Here is an 18,525-nt window from a genome sequence, read left to right as displayed (position 1 = left end):
TGGAGGTCTTAATATTCTTAATATCCATCTGCACATTCTTGCCCACAAGGGGAATCTCAAGCTGCAGTTTTTGCAAGGTTCTCAACCATGGACTGCCATGATTCGTCATTTGCTCTTGCACGTTGAATCTCCAGCTTTTGGTCATTGGCAGCTTACCCAGTGGGAGTTTCTTTTGGTTCTGTGACAAGCAAAATCCTCGGCTGTCCTTTGGTTTCTCATTTGTTGATGGATTGGAAACATATCCTTTCTCACTTGCAATGGCATGGCAATGATTCCTTGCAGGGCAACTCTTTCAGAGCTGAAAGCATACATTGGTCTCGAGTGTTTGCCCTTCCTTTGGCTTTGCAGGAGCCTCGACGTTCGTATTTTTTGAGTCTCAAGGGATTCGTTTGGTTCAGAATGTTGTTGATGATGCTGGAATTCCCCTTTCTTTTCCTTTGGCCGCTGCAAAATTTGGCCTTGGAATGCATTATCGTCCACTTTGGCATAAAATTACTTTGATGCTCCAGCCTTTTCAGCCGGTTCCTCCATTGCATTTGTAGGATCATCTTCAAGACTGGACACTCTCTTCTGTGGGCTTGTCATGCCGTCCTCTGCAGTTTGCACATATTACTGTCTCTTCTCTTTATAAAGTTCTACTTCCTCCGCCATTTATCTCTCAAAGGGCAAACCAGCTTTGGCATCTTCATCGCCCTATGAAATGGTGGCGGAAACGTTTGAGACAGATTTGGCATTCTAAGATTCCTCTCCGTCAGCAAGTTTTCTTGTGGAGAGCTTTTTTGGGTGTTCTTCCTCATGGACAGCTCTTGGCACAACGACATATTGCTTCTTCTATTTGTCACGGATGTCTGGCTCCAAGAGAGACTGTGCCTCATCTCTTTTGGCATTGTCCTTCCTCTCGTGCTTTCTTGGACTTCCTTGGGCAACTTTTGAGAGCTCAGTTTCCTCATATTGCTTTTGGCAAGTTCTTCTGGCTTTTTGGTGTACATCCACCCAGACAGGAGTTTCATTTCTTTTTGGTTTAGGTTCGGTATTGGGCACTCTGGACTCTATGGAAGGATCGCAATCATAGGGTCTTTGGTGATCCTATTTTTTCTACTTTCTCTTTCTTCAGACACTCTTTGCAGCAATCACTTTTTGATTGCTTGCAATCTCATGTCTTTAATCATGATGTATATTTGTCCTACCATGAGATTTTCTCTTGATGTATTAAAGCTCTCCCTTTCTGGGATAGCTTCTTAGTAATATAATGACTCAAAGATTCCACACAAAAAAAAGTGTGTGTGTACAAATATAGTTATATGCGTACATACATATGTGCATGCGTGCGTGTGTGCGTGCGCGCGTGTATGTGTGCGTGTGTGTAGTAATATGAATTTCACAAAAAAAGTAAGTGTGTGTGTATAGTAGAACTAAACTAAACAGGTGATTAAAAGTTGATGTTAGAACAATATACCTTTGTAAGACTAGAATAAGTCCAATCATACAAATTTAGATTTTTTGTTGTTCTAAAGACCAAAAATCTACATAAAAAATAAAAGAGAAAATGAAAGAGAAGAAAAAAGAGGTAAACAAAACCTTTTGTGAAAAACAAAAGGAAGACATACTTAGCGAGCAAAGCAACACTTATGTCGTCATCAGTGCCCAAGCATAAGCAGCTATACTGGGTTTCTAAAGACCCGCGGAGTCTCTTGGACAAACCCAATGCTTACTAAAATGCATCAAATAAACAAAAGAGAAAGAAAACAAGAAATTAAGAAGAAAGGAAGAAGGTGACTAAGCAAAAATAAACAAGCAAGTCAAGAAACAAAAATCTTCCAAAAAACTAGAATTATCTCTCTCTCTCTCTCATTTAAAACATAAAAGGCTAAATGGACCCTTTACACTTATGTATCGCTTCCTACAAAGAGGCAAAATTACATTCCTAACTTAGAAAGCACAAGCATACTCAATCAAACTCTCTTTTGAAACTAAAAGAAAAGCGGGCTATTCAGCTCCCCGCTTTTTGTTTTCAGCTTATGTTCAATCATTCTAAACATACCTAAGGCCGTTACACCATAGATAAAAGACTTCATATCTAAGATCGTGCGTACTTTTTTCATTATTATCCTTGGATTATACCTCTTGTGTAAAAGTAAAGTGATCAAATTACTACATTGAGTGATAAAAGACTCCTTAGTTGTACAAAGGCCGGAAAATCTATGGAATTGGGAAGAAATGACTCCATATTTTGCCAAATCAGAAATGTTTGAGTCAATGTGAGGCATTTTTCTAATGTGTAAACCACTATTTTCAGGTTGTTCACGTTTATTGTATATATCAACCTCTAATCCTATGGTGGAATCCCCTCTTGAAGTGCAGTTCAGTTCACAAGAGTCACGAGGATAGATTCCTTCTCCAAAAGCACAAGCGTCTTTGTACATAAAACCTTGAAAGTCAAGAACATCTGGTACAAATAAATCATCTATAAAACGCCTAACTTGGCGAAGCTTATGTAAAATGATAGGGCAAGTATTGATAGAAATAAGACGCTGCATAAACTCAAATTCATAAGTGAAAAGATAAAAGTTTGCTAAAAAGACGGCATAATTAGTGCCCATGGGGATTCCTATAATTTGTTGAAACAAAGAATCACATATTGTGATGTAAAGATTATCTAAAAGAAAATCTATCCAAGAGCAAACATCTTCAACACTTACTACCTTTGTGTATCTTTTCTTTTTAGAACCGATGTCATGATCTTTATTATTTAGCCACAAAAAGTCAAAGCATAAAGCTGTTTTCTCAACTTTTAGCACTTTGCATCTATCTTTGTCAAATCTCAGCTTGAAAACTTCAGCCACTAGCTTTTTGATTCTAAACTTCAGGTCTTCTAGCTCGATCTTTGTGTAAAGCGTGGTAAAATCATAGGTTTGAAGGAGAATAGGAAACTCTTTTTCCTGAATGCTCTGAGAGGAATTTAAAAAATATACAACTGGAATCACTCCTACAGAGTCATTTAAAATTCAGCTTGAGTGCGAGGGGACATTTGCCTCCTTTAATAAGTCCCTCCAAAGTTCATGGACACTAGGCAACATGGCTTTGAAGCAGTAGCTTAGCCATTTAGAGAAATCTGTCAATGTAGTCTCACAAGCACCTGCAATAAATCTTGGCTTTTTTGGAGTTTTGTGGAACTTCCAAGCAGCACAAAGAAAAGGGATACTTGGATTGCAAACAAAGCCAGAAGACTTGCAAGAACTCTGGTGTTTTGAATTAAATCCTTTTGAGAAATTAAGACAGGGGCGTAAGTTTTAGCAGACGAGTTCACTTCTCTCAAAAGACATTCTACGTAAAACTTTTTGCAAATAAAAACAAAGTTATTGAAGCATTTGTCCATATAAGAAATGACAAAATTCCTATGGAGTTTTCGAAGAAGAGTTTCATCTTCTTTAGAAAGATGGTTACTTTGCTTCGAGCAATTAACCGAAGGGACTTCTTCTAGTTTCAAAGCAACTTTTTTCAAAATCTTCCCTTTTCATTCTGATAAGATATTTTGAAGTCCTAAACATTCTTCTAAATGCAAAGCAAACTTTCAGATTCCCTTATCGATAGCTTTTAAAAGGCAAGACTCTTTAAAAGAGTACAATCGAAATTTCGTGCCTTTCATGAAAAGGTCTATTAAGTTACTAGAAAGTAAAATTGAGGTATCAGCTGTGACTACATGTCCTAAATCAGCATCAATAAAGCTTTGGAATCTCTTACTTTTACAACAACAAGGTTCTTTAAGGATAGAAGATTTTGAATGCTTTGAAAGCCTTTGTCCTATCTCTCCATAGTTGAAAGCCTTATGTCCTAAAGTTTTTACATACTTCCAAGCTACTACTGGATGCTTCCAAATCCTTCTCACAAAATGAGGGAGAGAATCCATTACTTCAGGAGACTTCAAAATTGAGTTTAAGCCTACCTTGTTAAGAGAGAGAGAAGTAAAAATACAAATCAAGAGTTCCTTATTTAGATAGACTTCTTTGCTTTGAAAGGAAGCTTTTACTTTTAAGAAGCAATCCAACAAAATTTTAAGTTGTATATAATGGAGCTTATTTAGTTGGAAGAAGCAGGCATTTCTTCGTCGAAATGAGGAGCTGCTAAACATCTTGTACAGCAACAACTCTAAGGATTTTTTGCGGAGATTCCTTGAGCGTAGGTCTCCATCACCCCTCACCGACATGAAAGTCTGGCACACGTATGCACACCATCTTTATGATGTTCCACACCAGCCCACTCCAAATCCCATACACACCTTGCCCCACCACTTGCACGTTGTTCACCAGAGGGGGGGTCAAGGACGCGACATTGAAATTGCACAATGGCCGAGCTAAGGATCACGAGGGGCTATGCACTGAGTTTATCGCATATGGGATCGACACTTTAGCCCCGATCCTAGCAAAGCCAATGACGTTGTTTGCCCTGGCTTCCCCCGCACTTGGACACTCAACACCATCACCCCCATCCACAAGGCAGGGGATCCCATGGACCCGAGTAACTACAGGACTATCATGATTGGACATGTGATGTCCAAGATCTATGTAGCTGTATTGGATGCGTCAGTCAACCCTGATGCTCGTTTTAGTAGCTCCACCCTTACTAGGATTTGTATCAGGTTTTCTTTAAGTCTCATAGACCCATCGGTCTTCCAAAGACTCTAATAAAATTTCTTTCTTTCTTTCTTTTTTTAATACTTCCAAGCTACTACAAGCTACTTCCAAATCCTTCTCACAAAATGAGGGAGAGAATCCATTACTTCAGGAGACTTCAAAATTGAGTTTAAGCCTACCTTGTCAAGAGAGAGAGAAGTAAAAATACAAATCAAGAGTTCCTTATTTAGATAAACTTCTTTGCTTTGAAAGGAAGCTTTTACTTTTAAGAAGCGATCCAATGAAGTTTTAAGTTGTATATAATGGAGCTTATTTAGATTCAAATCCTCAAAAGAGAAGTTTTCCAAGGTGTATTGAAGTTTAAAAAGAACTTTGACATTATATTTTTCAAAAACTTTTATTGAAAAAAGACCCAGAGACATTAATCTATCTACGTAAAGGAGTCTTCTTTTATAGTCTCGAGAAGCAAAAACTCTTGAAACTGAGGAAGTTAAAGGAACTAAAGGAGGAGAAGGTGGAGGAAGAGGAAGTGAGGGAGGCAACTCACAAACATGTGAGATTGCAGGAGAGCTAGGACAACCCCATAACATAACTTTAGGTTTCCATAGGAGGTTAGGTGTATTACTATGTTGGTAAAGAGGAATGTTGAAGGGCTTGATATGAGTTCTCCACATCAAAGGGTTCTTTTTAGAGATTCTTTTATTCTTACGATAAGTTGATTTTCCTTCCAAATTAAAACCTCTTGGGAAGAAAGTGTGTAAAGTTCTCATCCAAAACAATTCACGAGCAGCCTTGTAAAAATCCTTGGCATTATTAAAATGGCCCTCTATATGCTCAAAGGGAAAGCAACAAAAAGATTCGAAACCAGACTTTGCCATTGCCGCATATAGGGGTTTTGAATTCTCAACAATTAAGGAATTCTTCCTATGAACTTTTCTAGCTTTCCTAACATGTTCTTGAAAACGAATAAAAGCTGTCCTATAGGTTTGTCCTACATAAAGCATAGTACTACTATGTATGTTATAGACAACATAAATAACTTGCGTGGCATGAATAGGACTAATAGAAACAGAAGTCTTGAGATGCTTGTTTCTAAGACGTCTTAGTTTATTAAGAATTCTTATGTTATTATTAGCATAATGAGTGCTAACTAATAAAGCCTTAAAGTTAGACCAATTAATGTTACCTTCTCCAAAATCATGAAGATTATTCATGTTTGACCTAGCTTAAAAGTTAAACCTTTCTCTATATATGTTTCTTCTAACTTTTTTGTTTTGATTTACCGAGCTAGACCCAACTAAATCACCTACCAAAGAGACAAGACCATCACTAATATTTCCAATGTTATTCGTTGAGGTCAGACCATCCAACATTGGGGAACTTGCTTGCACTCTCCCTACCCATCCCAAGGCAATTTCTCCCTTGCTATATCCCCTAACTCTAGCATGAGTGAGACTAGTATTTAGGGGGGGGCTTGCTTGCACAATCGTTACTCGTCCCAAGGTAACTCCTCCCTTACTACTACAAGGGAATGTCATAGGAGCCAGATGACATCCCAAGAGATCGCCCTGTTGGTTTCCAAAAGACAAATTCATCATAGCATGTATCGCTAAACCAATACACCCCCAAACTGGCGATTACAGTTACGGTTAGCCAAGGCCCCAAGGCCACTGTAAATAAAAATAAAGCGGACACTACCAAAGACAAGAAAAGAGAAATGAACCAATGAGAGCAACTAAAACAAAACACAAAAGCACACTTTTTGTAAAAAACTAAAATAAAAATGACAGTTAAAAAGTTAACTGAAAAAGAAAATATTTTTTTTAAAATTAAAACATTTAGAGAGAGAGAGAGAAATTAACAAAATACTACTAATAATAAAATATTAAACAAAAAGAAAATAATTAAAATAAAAATAAGAAGAATTTTAGTTGTTGGGGCTTCTGCACCCGCCGCGTAAGATAAATCAATGTAATTGAACAACTGATCACCACTTGGACCAAATTCAAAGAATTTGCATGTCCGCTAAGGTGATAGAAAAACATACCTTTGTAAGACTAGAATAAGTCCAATCATACAAATTTAGATTTTTTGTTGTTCTAAAGACCAAAAATCTACACAAAAATAAAAGAGAAAATGAAAGAGAAGAAAAATGAGGAAAACAAAAAAACAAAAGGAAGACATACTTAGCAAGCAAAGCAACACTTATGTCGTCATCAGTGCCCAAGCCTAATAACTAAAAAGAAAATGGGTATGAAGCCAATCTTCAATTTGGATTTTGATTCTAGGTTCAAGGATCCTAAAAGCTGAAATTTCGAAGATAGAACGACTACAACGTAGGACAAACCAAAGTTTCTTCATTACTTTTCTTGCATTATAGCCCTTCAAAGAAGTAATAGGATTAAATTACTAAATTGAATAGATAACTGCACTCTTACTTGTGCAAAGACGAGAGAACGCATAGAATTGGGAAGTAAAGTGGATAATTCAATTGACAAGCCAAGGAGCTGCCTATTTTATGAACCTTGACCTTCGTACTAAGCCTAGCTGAGAAAGACGTTTATAAGACAGGATTCAAAACTAGATAAGGCCATTATGAGCTTCCAGTACTCCCTTTACGACTCACGAACGCTCTTGCGACATTTCAACAGATGGAACGATATCTTTCGTGATGATCTAGGGAAGTTTGTGTCATATTCTTAGACAATGTTATGGTACACATACGCTCTCTCAATGAGCATGCCGAGTCTCTGCATTATATTAGAGATACTAAGGCATGAGAAATGGTTTGCCGCATGAGCATTGATCATGAGAGGATGCAAAAGGTTTTGGATTGGGCCGTTCCTCAGAACAAATGCAAAAGCATACCTCGTATCTCCCTGGCAACCGCCCCTAAAATGTGTGGTCTGGTAAAGACACACGTGTCGTGGGGATATTGGAAGTGTGCCAATGGAGCTCCTCACTCCCATTCTCCTCCTTGTGGGAGCCTTGAGTAGTGAAGCCTTCACTCATGTCACTCGACTGCCTACCGAATTGTTGCAATGGGGTTTCCATCGAGAAGGAGGAGGTGATAAAGAGAGAGGGGGAGAGGGAGGGAAGAAGGAAAGGGGATGGAGAAGGAGACAAAGGTGAAGGGGAATCGTGGCAAACACCAAAGGAAAACAAGGAGAGCAAGCAAACCTCAATCTCAACACATGAGCAAGAAGAGAGCTTGTATTTCTGAAAGGTTGCATACAACTGTGAATAAAAACTTGATGAGGCCTTCCCAAACTCTCAAGTTTAAGGTGAAAGAGTCACTTGTATTCAGCCATTCGTGGTCGAAGCTTATGCGAGTGATTTGACGGTAGGCGCAGCTTTATTCTAGGAGGAGCAACCTGTAGCTTTTGAGAGCAAAAAGCCTGATGATACACAAGCTCAGTGGCATACTCAAGAAAAGGAATTATATGCCGTTATTCATGAATTGAGATCTTGGAGACATTATCTTTATGGATCCAAGTTTGTTGTATTGACAGACCACAACTCTATTAAATACATTTTGTGATGGGCCTAAGTGGAGGAAAAGGAAGGCATGGTGGGCTGAATTGATGCAAGAATTTAACATGGAAATTAGATATCGGAAGGTTAGCTTGAACAAGATTGCTAATGCAGTTGCATTGGTGATGTAAACTCTTTGAGTTTAACTGAGATTAGAGCTGACCTTTATGATTCCCTAAGAGGATTATGTAGGACCAACTATCATTACGGTTAGTATTGGCAGCAAATCCAAACAGGGAGCTGCACAGAGATATACCAAGACAGGGATTATAACACATGTTCAGGTGGTAGGTGATCATGTATACATTTTGAATGCCTTGATATTCTGAAATAGAATGGTTTGTGTTCCTCATGACACCAAGGTTAGCAAGACGATCTTATATGAATGTCATGATGCTCCAACGGCGGGTCCTCCGCGAATTCAATGAACCAATGACTTAGTAAAACCACCATTTTATTGGCCTAAGATGAAGGTCAAGATAGCTGATGAAGGTCAAGATAGCTGACTATATGGTAAAATGCCAACAATGTCAATTGAATAAGGTAGAATGCCTAAAGGCTAGAGGGTTGTCACATCATCTAGATATCCTTGGAAGTAAATGGAAGAGTATTTCCGTAGACTTCCTTGTGGGGAATACTCATCAAGGACATGACACCATCTCGGTTTTGATGGATGGATTGACAAGATGGTAAAATTTTTATCTACAAAGAATAGTGTGAAGGCTACTGAGCTAGCATCAGTGTGTTGAGCAGTTGTTTAGATTATAGTGACATAGTCGGTCGAAGTTCTCTGGGCACTTCTGGCAAGTGCTAGTTTTCAGAAATTTAGTTTGAAGGTAAACGCTTGAAGGATGGAAGAATGTTACATACGGATTAGTAGACTTAATCTAGTAGGATTAGGGGAAGGGAAGCCGGCTAATGTTGGCCTAGATGACTTATGCAATAGCAAAGGACCACTTGGCTAATTTTAGCCAACGACAATTTCTATGAAGCAAGATGTTCTTCTATATAAGAGTGGCCAATGCTATTCAATGTGCACAAACCACTGGATGATTCTAGTTTGGATCATGAGCCTAGACTCTTGCCATCGACATGATAGACCACAAGATTCTATGCCGAAGGTTCCTTCAAAATACGTTTTGGTGTTATGGCATGCAAGTGTTATAGGTATGGGCTTTGGGAATCTAATCTCTAGCCGATGTGCTGAGCGGTGGCTGGGAGGTGAGCCACCTGCTCATTGTCTTATTGTTTTACTGATTGCTATTTAGGAGTGTGTTTAGTGTTAGATCCTAGAGGGGACTCTAGATGACATATCAATAGACTTAGACCTTTATGGTTTTATTGATGTAGATTGAGCTGGTAGTGTGGATGACAAAAGATGTACATGTTTCTCCTCCAATCTTGGCTCAATGACCTTATCATGGCAAAGCAAGAAGTAATGAATAGTTGCTTTGTCATCCACTAAAGCAAAATACAAAGTATCTACTTCAACAACACGAGTAGCATTTAGTTGCCAAAGATCCCAAGGTTTCATGCCAAAACAAAGCATATTGAAGTACACTAGAAAGTCCTTAGTGGTGAGATTAATCTTGTTCATATTCCAACACAAGCACAAGTTGCAAATATCTTCACCAAGCCATCTCCCTCAATAAATTGAGCTACTTCTAACATCAACTTGGCAACCTCCAAAACCAACTACAACTTAAGAGGGAGAAGTGATGCTTGGTTATATAAAGTTGTACATATTTTCCCGCCGCACTTTGCACTTGCATACTTTTTTATTTTTCTTCCCTATCACCTTGTTGCCATATTGTAGCTTTTAGTTTTTTTTTAATTGCACCATCTAGAGAGAACTAGATAGGGTTCACGGAACAAACCCTAATCCTAACCCTAAGAGTGAATATGTATATATTCTCATTTTCTTTCATTTTAAAGTAGGGTATACTTAGTCATCTCTTATGCACACCAATTCCTAAGCTCCATGGTAAGAAGCCAAGCTTACCATTGAGCTAGAGACAAGGTCTGACCAAGGGTAGAGCTACCAAGCAATAAGTATTCCCATCCCATAGTACCAAGACACACCCCAACAGGGTCTTCAGTTGAAGCAATCCATTAGGGCTTGCAAGGTATCCAAGGTTCATGACCATTAGTGAGGCCATGCCCTCTTTATATCACCTCAGTCCTTGGCTATAACTATCTATACAAAAAACAAAGCCCAATTGAATTCTCTCTTAATGTCTCTTTGTATGTCCTCCGTCCCGTTGAGTCTTTTAAACAGAGCCAAATACCTCACCAATCCATGCCCTTCAACATAACACTCTTTAAGTACCAGATGAGCTAGCTAGATTGGGATGTAGCAATTTGCCAAGCTATTTCCAATAAGCTTAAAATGGCCTTTGAAAGAGAAAAATATGTTTGAAGCTTTGACTATCAAGGGGAAAAAGATAGACCACCCATAGAACTCATATCACATACACACGTTAAGAAATAATATTTTATGCCAAGCTAGTTCCTTTAACATATGTACAAAATTTGCTACATTTTAACGTGGTAGCAAGAGCTAGTGGCTAGGCGGGTCAGGCTGCATCTTGCTAGTTGGTTGTCTCCTGGTCATGACACATGTCAAGCTTTCAACGTGTGGATCGAACCTTGTGTCCCGGACGCTATAACCGATTACTTGGTATGTGTTTCCTAGTCAACCACATGTCAAGCATTTGGAGTTTGTGAAGCGGCCTTGTCATCACGTGGTGCCGACAATGAATTTGCTAAGGATGAACTTCCTATCTCTAGATTTGAAGACATACAATCTAATCAATTCATGATTCTTCACCTGCAAATAAAGAGCCTCATAGACTGAGCTAAGCTGAACTTCAAAATAGATTTAGAAGCGAATTTCTGAGGTTCTTGAAAGGGGCTGATTTCGTGGTAGTTCCCCTTTGATGCTTCAATGCTACTAGTAAGAAATCAGGATGGAACTCTTAAGAATTGCATTGAACCACAGAGCTCTTAACAAACTCATGGTCAAAATTCAATATCTATCCCTAGAGCTGTGAATGCTTATCAATAAGTGAAGATGAAAGAGGCTGGCATTTGCAAGACTGCTTGACATTCACAATTGCCTTTAAGATACACAGTAGACATGTGAAAGTTTCAATCTTTGTGTAATATGTGGAGAAGTTTGTGGCCCGTATTCTGTAGATGTATGTTGATGTGTAATCAAAGCGAATCATCTTAATTAATACCTAGACAAGCAACTTCTTCAAGAGAGGTATGCATATTTTGACCAAATTATCACCTGTCACATGAAAGCGTGGGAATATTATAAAAGTTCGGGGAAAAACCGTGCCCATCTATGAGTATCACGTTAATTTTAGACGTGAACCTACAATTACTTTTGTTGTCTCTGTCATCTCAATTATTGTTGTCTGTCTCATGTTCGTTACTTGGCAAATAGATTGCACTTAACTTACTCTCATTCCCCAACACATTTTGTTCTCACTAATGAATCCCCCCCATTTAGACGTCCACTCTCAAAGCATGAATATTTCCTTCTTTTCTGCAATTGCTTACCTCTCTAGGAAAGCCTTCCTGCTCCAATTGACACTTTCATCCCTGTAACACTTTACTCTCTCTCACACAATCCCATCAGTTTCTCTCTTAAAAACTCCCTTTTCTTGACTCCAAGTTTTGGCTACATCCCTGGCAGTAAGTTTGGTGGCTTCCCACCACTTCCCCCTCATCAGTGAGCAATCCACAAGGTTTGGCAGAAATTGAGGAAATTACATCAGATTTCAAGGCTTTCTGCTCCAGTTGACACTTTCAGCCCTGTAATACTTTACTCTCTCTCTCTCACATACAATCCCATTAGTTTCTCTCTTACAAACTCCCCTTTTTCTTGACTTCAAGTCTTGGCTACATCCCTGGCAGCAAGTTTGGTGGCTTCCCACCACTTCCCCTCATCATTGAACAATCCACAAGGCTTGGCAGAAATTGAGGAAAGTACATCAGATTTAAAGCCTCTATGCAGGCCAAGTTTAAATCCCAGCCTTGTAAGGCTCTGTTTTAATGTCAAACAGGGACTTGAGCAGTTGTGAAAATGGCAAATGCATTTCTTTGCATTAGATCAGTTCAGGAGTCAAAAAATTAAGGAAAAGAATCGAGATTATCACCTTGTTAGGACTCTTCTCTTCTCATTCACGCATTTTCAACTTGATAACCACGCTGCCCGTCTTAGCTTCTCAATCTGTGTGCCATCTTATTCCTTTTCTTATTCTCTCCCTCTATTACAGTGTCTACAAAAATAATCACACAGCCGCATAATCATGGCTTCTAGGCTTCTCTTAAAATAGCAATGACATCTAAGTATACATAATCTCGTAAAAAACATACCACCACAAACCCTACAACTAAAGAAACTCTAAAAGGTGTTGTTGCTGAGACCTCAGCCTGCATTGTACAGTTCTCCAAACTGCCACTCAGTCCATAATCCACAGCCCTCAGAATTCTACCAACCGGAACAAAGTTGAGGCACTTACTTACTCCTTTCCCTGCCCCTTTAACCCTGTCTAGATTTGACTTGCAAACAACTAAGTGGGTGCCTTACAGGTAGGTGTCAGACGAGCCTCTCTCTCTTTCTTTCATAACAGGCAGCATAAGCTGGAAGTCAAAAATCCAAAAGTCAAAGTACTTGGTAAGTAAAACAATACTTACCAGCAATCACCTAGGCAATAGATTCCAACAAATATGATCTCAACCTAAAATCCTATGTAATTATAATATATCCCAAAATTCTAACATCCGCATCCCATTTAGCAGAAGCACTATCCATGGCATGACCGGTCATACAGCTTTTACATTTGCCCCATCCATGGCAATATTTATAGAGTCAATCTAGCCCTACTCTGCATGGTTGAGGTGAAATAGGAAATGTGCCTGTAAGCTTCACCAACTTTCCATGCACTGTTCTGGCTAGAATAGATTTTTACAATTTTCTATGTTACTATATACATATATATATATATATATATATATATATATATCTTTCTTTCATAACAGGCAGCCTAAGCTGGAAGTCAAAAATCCAAAAGTCAAAGTACTTGGTAAGTAAAACAATACTTACCAGCAATCACCTAGGCAATAGATTCCAACAAATCTGATCTCAACCTAAAATCCTATGTAATTATAATATATCCCAAAATTCTAACATCCGCATCCCATTTAGCAGAAGCACTATCCATGGCATGACCGGTCATACAGCTTTTACATTTGCCCCATCCATGGCAATATTTATAGAGTCAATCTAGCCCTACTCTGCATGGTTGAGGTGAAATAGGAAATGTGCCTGTAAGCTTCACCAACTTTCCATGCACTGTTCTGGCTAGAATAGATTTTTACAATTTTCTATGTTAATATATATATATGATTACTAGCTTTAAACGTATGTACTTATATGTATATTTGTGTATACAGCATATTATATGTCTATATAAATACACACAATATGCCTATATAAATACATCTATGCATGTATATACATTAGACACGTGTGTGTGTGCGTGCGCGCAGGCATTTGTGCGCATGTGTGCGTGCGTGCGTGCGTGCGTGTGCGTGTGTGTGTGTGTGTGTGTGAGAGAGAGAGAGAGAGAGAGATTTTATGTACACACACACAGAGAGAGATATATATATATATATATATATATATATAACAAGCGAAGGGAAAAAGGAAGGAAAGGAGTTTGAAAGTGACTCTAGACAATATTGTGAGTAAATGAGAAAATTAAAAAATAACTACGTAAGCAAAGCTATGCTTATGTTCTCATCAGTACCCAAGCATAAGCTGCCATCTGGGTTTCGAGAGATTCCAGAATCTCTTGGGTATGATTGTCAAAATCTCTGCTATCCAGAGCATTGACCCCTCTAGATAGATTGACAGATAAACATATATACAAATATACCTTTGTAAGACTAGAATAAGTCCAATCATACAAATTTAGAATTTTTGTTGTTCTAAAGATCAAAAATCTACAAAGAAAATAAAAGAGAAAATGAAAGAGAAGAAAAAAGAGGTAAACAAAAACTTTTATGAAAAACAAAAGGAAGACATACTTAGCAAGCAAAGCAACACTTATGTCGTCATCAGTGCCCAAGCATAAGCAGCTATACTGGGTTTCTAAAGACCCGCGGAGTCTCTTGGGCCAGCTTTCCAGAGCATTGACCCCTCTAGATAGATTGATAGATAAACATATATACAAATATATGATTGTCAAAATCTCTCTAGATTAGCCAGAGCATTGACCTCTCTAGATAGATTGATAGATTAATGGATCGATACGTGTGTGTGTGTGTGTGTGTGTGTGTGTGTGTGTGTGTGAGAGAGGCACTGGATATTACCAAAAAAATATGTGTGTGTGTGTGTGTGTGTGTGTGTGAGAGAGAGAGAGAGACAAGCATCTTTAGCACAGGGAAAATAGAGACTGTGGTTTCTAACCTAATGATGTTCAATTACCAGAATGACATATCCACCAACTTCTTCAGTACAAACCATGGGTGTCGAGTGTATATCACTGTATAAGCATATGCTTCCACACAGCAAACATGTATCACGATACATTCTATCACCCTGAAGCATTTGGTCGCTAAATTTTTCCTTAGGACAAGAGCTTTAAGAAAACTCCTGATTTTCAAACCTATATTCTTGATGGCTTCTGGACAATTGAACTCATAATCAGAGGTTGATCCTACACTCCCTAGACCATGCAGCTCAAGATTTACAAGTATATATTACAACCTCTTTACACACACGGGACGTGACACGACACCCACCCACTCCCACTCACTCCTTTTTCTACACAAAAGACTAATGAGCTTTGCATCAACATCATGCTTGGCCTTTCCCAGTTCTGTCGTACAATGGGAAGTCATGTCTGTGATTCAACTGTTAAGAGCATGACAAAGATCCCACTCAGACGCCTTATGGAAAGACAACTCAACTTGTAACTGATGTGTGTTCTCAAATACTCTCTGTGTGATTTTAGTTCATCATGACTGGTATATTTCAAAGAATTTATATCCTTTTGTACGTTCAAACTGAATACTTACCTGCAGCGAAGATGATCTTGGACTCTATCAGACAGTTTAAAAACCATTTTCCAAGCCTGCATATCTTACCACAAGCAGGCAGTTCTGTGACAATCAATAGCCTAGCGGTGTGTGCAGAACCTCTGAAGTGAGAAAATATTGGAAGCAAACCGCAGAATAAGGAGCCCAAACGCTCAATTAAAGTGGTATTCATTTCATAGACTAGCCCAATGCTAAACACGTGGTCCAATAAGCTAAGAAATCATACATTATCTTCCTTACAGAAAGTGCAAAAGCCGTCAAACAAATACAAGTGGGGATCCACTTAGGAATCCGGACGTTAATTAGTGTTTATTTCAAAGGTTGAATGGTAAGGTGCAAGTACAGAGGTGAAACTAGACGATTGCAAACAGAGTAGCGTCATGTAATTACCTTTTCTATACGCGAGCCCAGTTGCCAATGCCTTTTTATTCCGTTAGCACGGGGTTTCTCTGTTTTCGACTGAGCTAAGTGTGGCGTTCTTGCCCGTTTCTTCGAGAGTGACATATCCGCAGTATTTTTTGAGTTTTCTGTCCCCGGGACCGTGCACTTATCCTTAATCTTCCAACTGTTTCCTTTCCGGATAATAACTTTTTCCACCCTCCAGCCCCGCACACTGGTGTCAATGACAAAAATGTCATTCCTTGAGCTTGCCTGACTTTCCATATTCTCTTTTCTTTTGCTAGAATCAGCAGCAGTCTGATCTACACTCTTCTGTTCCACCAATGTATCTCCTAATAACTGCGTCTCTGGGGAGGAGCTAGGAGTATCCCTTGCATCTATTTCTGACTGCAATGTCAGGTTCGCCGCATCACCTTCGCTGAGAGGATAGCTATCCAAATCACCCGTCTGCAGCTGCGATGAAGTGTTGGTCACACACGGAGGTTCTGAATCCGATGACGTCGGGCAAATCTTCGGTTTTTCTTGCTTTCGTTTGTGCTTCTTTGCAGCACCTGCAGGCTGAGCGTTCCAAGTTTCGTCAGGACTGTCGACCATGCAAAACAGATCGGCGAATACGTTGATGGGTGGCTGAGCCCTCGCCCCGTCTGCGTCCTGAGAGGGTACATCCGTCATCACTCGACGGCTTCCTGTCTTCCTTGAGCCTCCATCATGTAGGAAATATGATTGAGAGGTCAAATTTAAGCTACAATTCGCATCTTTGAGGCTGTTTCCTCCTCCCAATTCCTCGGAGGTATTCTTTCCGACAGGATTAGTGGTCTCGGTAATCGGGCTGCAGCCACAATCTGAATCCGCGGCAGCATTACATATCAACGTGGCTGGGCCGTTCGGTATATCAAAATCATGGGTCTTACAGACGCCGCTATCGACAGCCCTCGCTTCTTCAATAATCCTGGTTTGCAAAGAGTGAACTTGCGAGTTATCAACGCTACCCGGCTCAACGTTATCAACATACGAAACCCGACTGCCATCTTGAGCAGGAGAACCAGTCTGAGATTCGGTCGGCGAGAAATCCCGAGACGTCAAGAAATCTTCAATCCGAAGATCCGGCTCTACGGGAAAACCCTTTGCAGCTCTCAGTTTGTTCAGCCAGTTGACTGAAGCCCTAAAATTGGAAGAGGAGTAGATCACGTTGAAGCTACAATCGTCCGGATCCCTAGAGTCGTCAGGAGATACCGCGCCCTTGGATTCGACGACTGCAGCGAGGACGGGGAGGAGGGTACCAGGCTCCTCCACGCGGAGCTGCTGGGGTTTACGGATCCGCATTGTGTTGGGGGGAGCAAAGCAACCCCGAAGGATAAGGGGCGGAGGGGAAGGCAATGGGGGGGCTACAAAGGTGCAGAATTGCAAAAAATGAGGGAGAGGGAGGCACACCGACCGGGAGAGGGGCTGACGACGTTACTGCTGCTGCTGCTGCTGCTGCTGCGGATGTTACTGCTGCTTCTGGTGCTGCCGATGTTACTGCGGCTGCGTGTGGAGATGTGGCTGCTGCTGCTGCCAAAGGTGAAGGAATGAAAGAGTGTGAGATGTCTGTGATGCAACGGCGGTTACAGTTTCGAGCGACGGAGTTGGTGCTGCTGCTGCGGAAGGAGGAGGAGGAGGAGGAGGAGGAGGAGGAGGAGGAGGCAAAGAAGAGGTGCAGGTAAAGGTGCTGAAGCAGCTTGTGGAGTTGCGAGTGATGTGGAGGGTGGTGGAGAAGAAGAAGGAGAGGTGGTTGGGGATGATGATATTGTGCAAGGAAAGCAACTGGGGGGGAGGAAGAAGGAGGTGAGGAGGAGGATGCGGCGGCTACGAGGGAAGGAAGGAGGAGGAGGAGGAGGAGGAGGAGGAGGAGGCACCATAGCCATTGAGGAGGAGAGAGGCAACGTGGAGGTGGTGATGGAGAAGGAGCACCATAGCCATTCAGGAGAAGAAGAAGAAGAAGAGTAGTACTACTAATAGTAGTAGAAGAAGAAGCAGCACAAATATCAAATGAAGACGATGAAGAAGACGACATTACTATCATCACACGAAGTTGAAAGAACCCACAGCCCTTTTGCCAACTCCATTTCTTCTTAGACATTAACATAATTATTATACATTTTTCTTCACTCTCTCCTCCCTTTCTTTTTTTCTTTTATCATTATCATAATAATAATGGCCTCCCTTTTAGTTTTGCATGCCCCCCCCCCCCCCTCCACGTACCCTCCCTACTTTTCTTGTTTGCTTTTATTACCTTCATTCATTCGTTTCTTTCCCTCTCCCTCCTTCCATTGTGGATCTCCTCATTAACTCTAGCTACCCTCTTTCCCTTGTCCTCCGTTCGTCCGAGGAACGGCAGACAGGGAGGGCTAACATAAAAAGGCGCGTTACTAGGGAGAGAAGTGAGGGACGCTAACACTCCAACACTATAAACACAAGACACAACAAGGAGACACCTAAACCTCTTTCTCTCAACTCTCTCCGTCCATTACCCCTTGAAAGAACCAATGAACACAAGGTGGTCTCCCTCTTCAATTTTTACAACAAACACTCGCAAGTGAAAACAGGGATGCAACAAAGTGTACACTAGAAAGAAAAGGCATGCACACACAAAAAATATGGGGCACAAAAATAATGAGATGGGAGTAAAAGTAGAGTATTTTGAGAAATAGCTTAAGAAGGCTCAAAGGTGTCCATCTCAAGGGCAATACTAACAATGTGGTAATGTGCATGACATGAAAGAAGTCCTTAAGGGCTCCAAACTTGAGAATGGAAAACCCAAGGGATACACTAAGGAATACGTAAGATAGCGCATGCATTCATG

General features: G+C 40.2%; 1 protein-coding gene across 2 annotated transcripts in view; it reads right to left on the bottom strand.

Moving 5' to 3' along the window:
* Positions 1–17,401, bottom strand: part of LOC147897385 (uncharacterized) — a 61,102-nt gene extending 43,701 nt beyond the window's left edge. For both annotated transcript variants that reach the window (XM_087380920.1, XM_087380921.1), the window contains exon 1: positions 15,675–17,401. In XM_087380920.1, the coding sequence (XP_087237046.1) occupies positions 15,675–17,006 (1,332 nt within the window). In that variant the 5' untranslated portion in view covers positions 17,007–17,401. The remainder of the gene's footprint in view (positions 1–15,674) is intronic.
* Positions 17,402–18,525: the final 1,124 nt, after the last annotated feature.

Source organism: Dipteris shenzhenensis, chromosome 10 (genome assembly GCF_047967505.1).
Source record: "Dipteris shenzhenensis isolate YYH24624 ecotype China chromosome 10, Dip_SZ_1.0, whole genome shotgun sequence".
Taxonomy (NCBI): domain Eukaryota; kingdom Viridiplantae; phylum Streptophyta; class Polypodiopsida; order Gleicheniales; family Dipteridaceae; genus Dipteris; species Dipteris shenzhenensis.
Note: the sequence above shows the minus strand (reverse complement) of the source record. Positions and strands in the feature narration are given on the sequence as shown.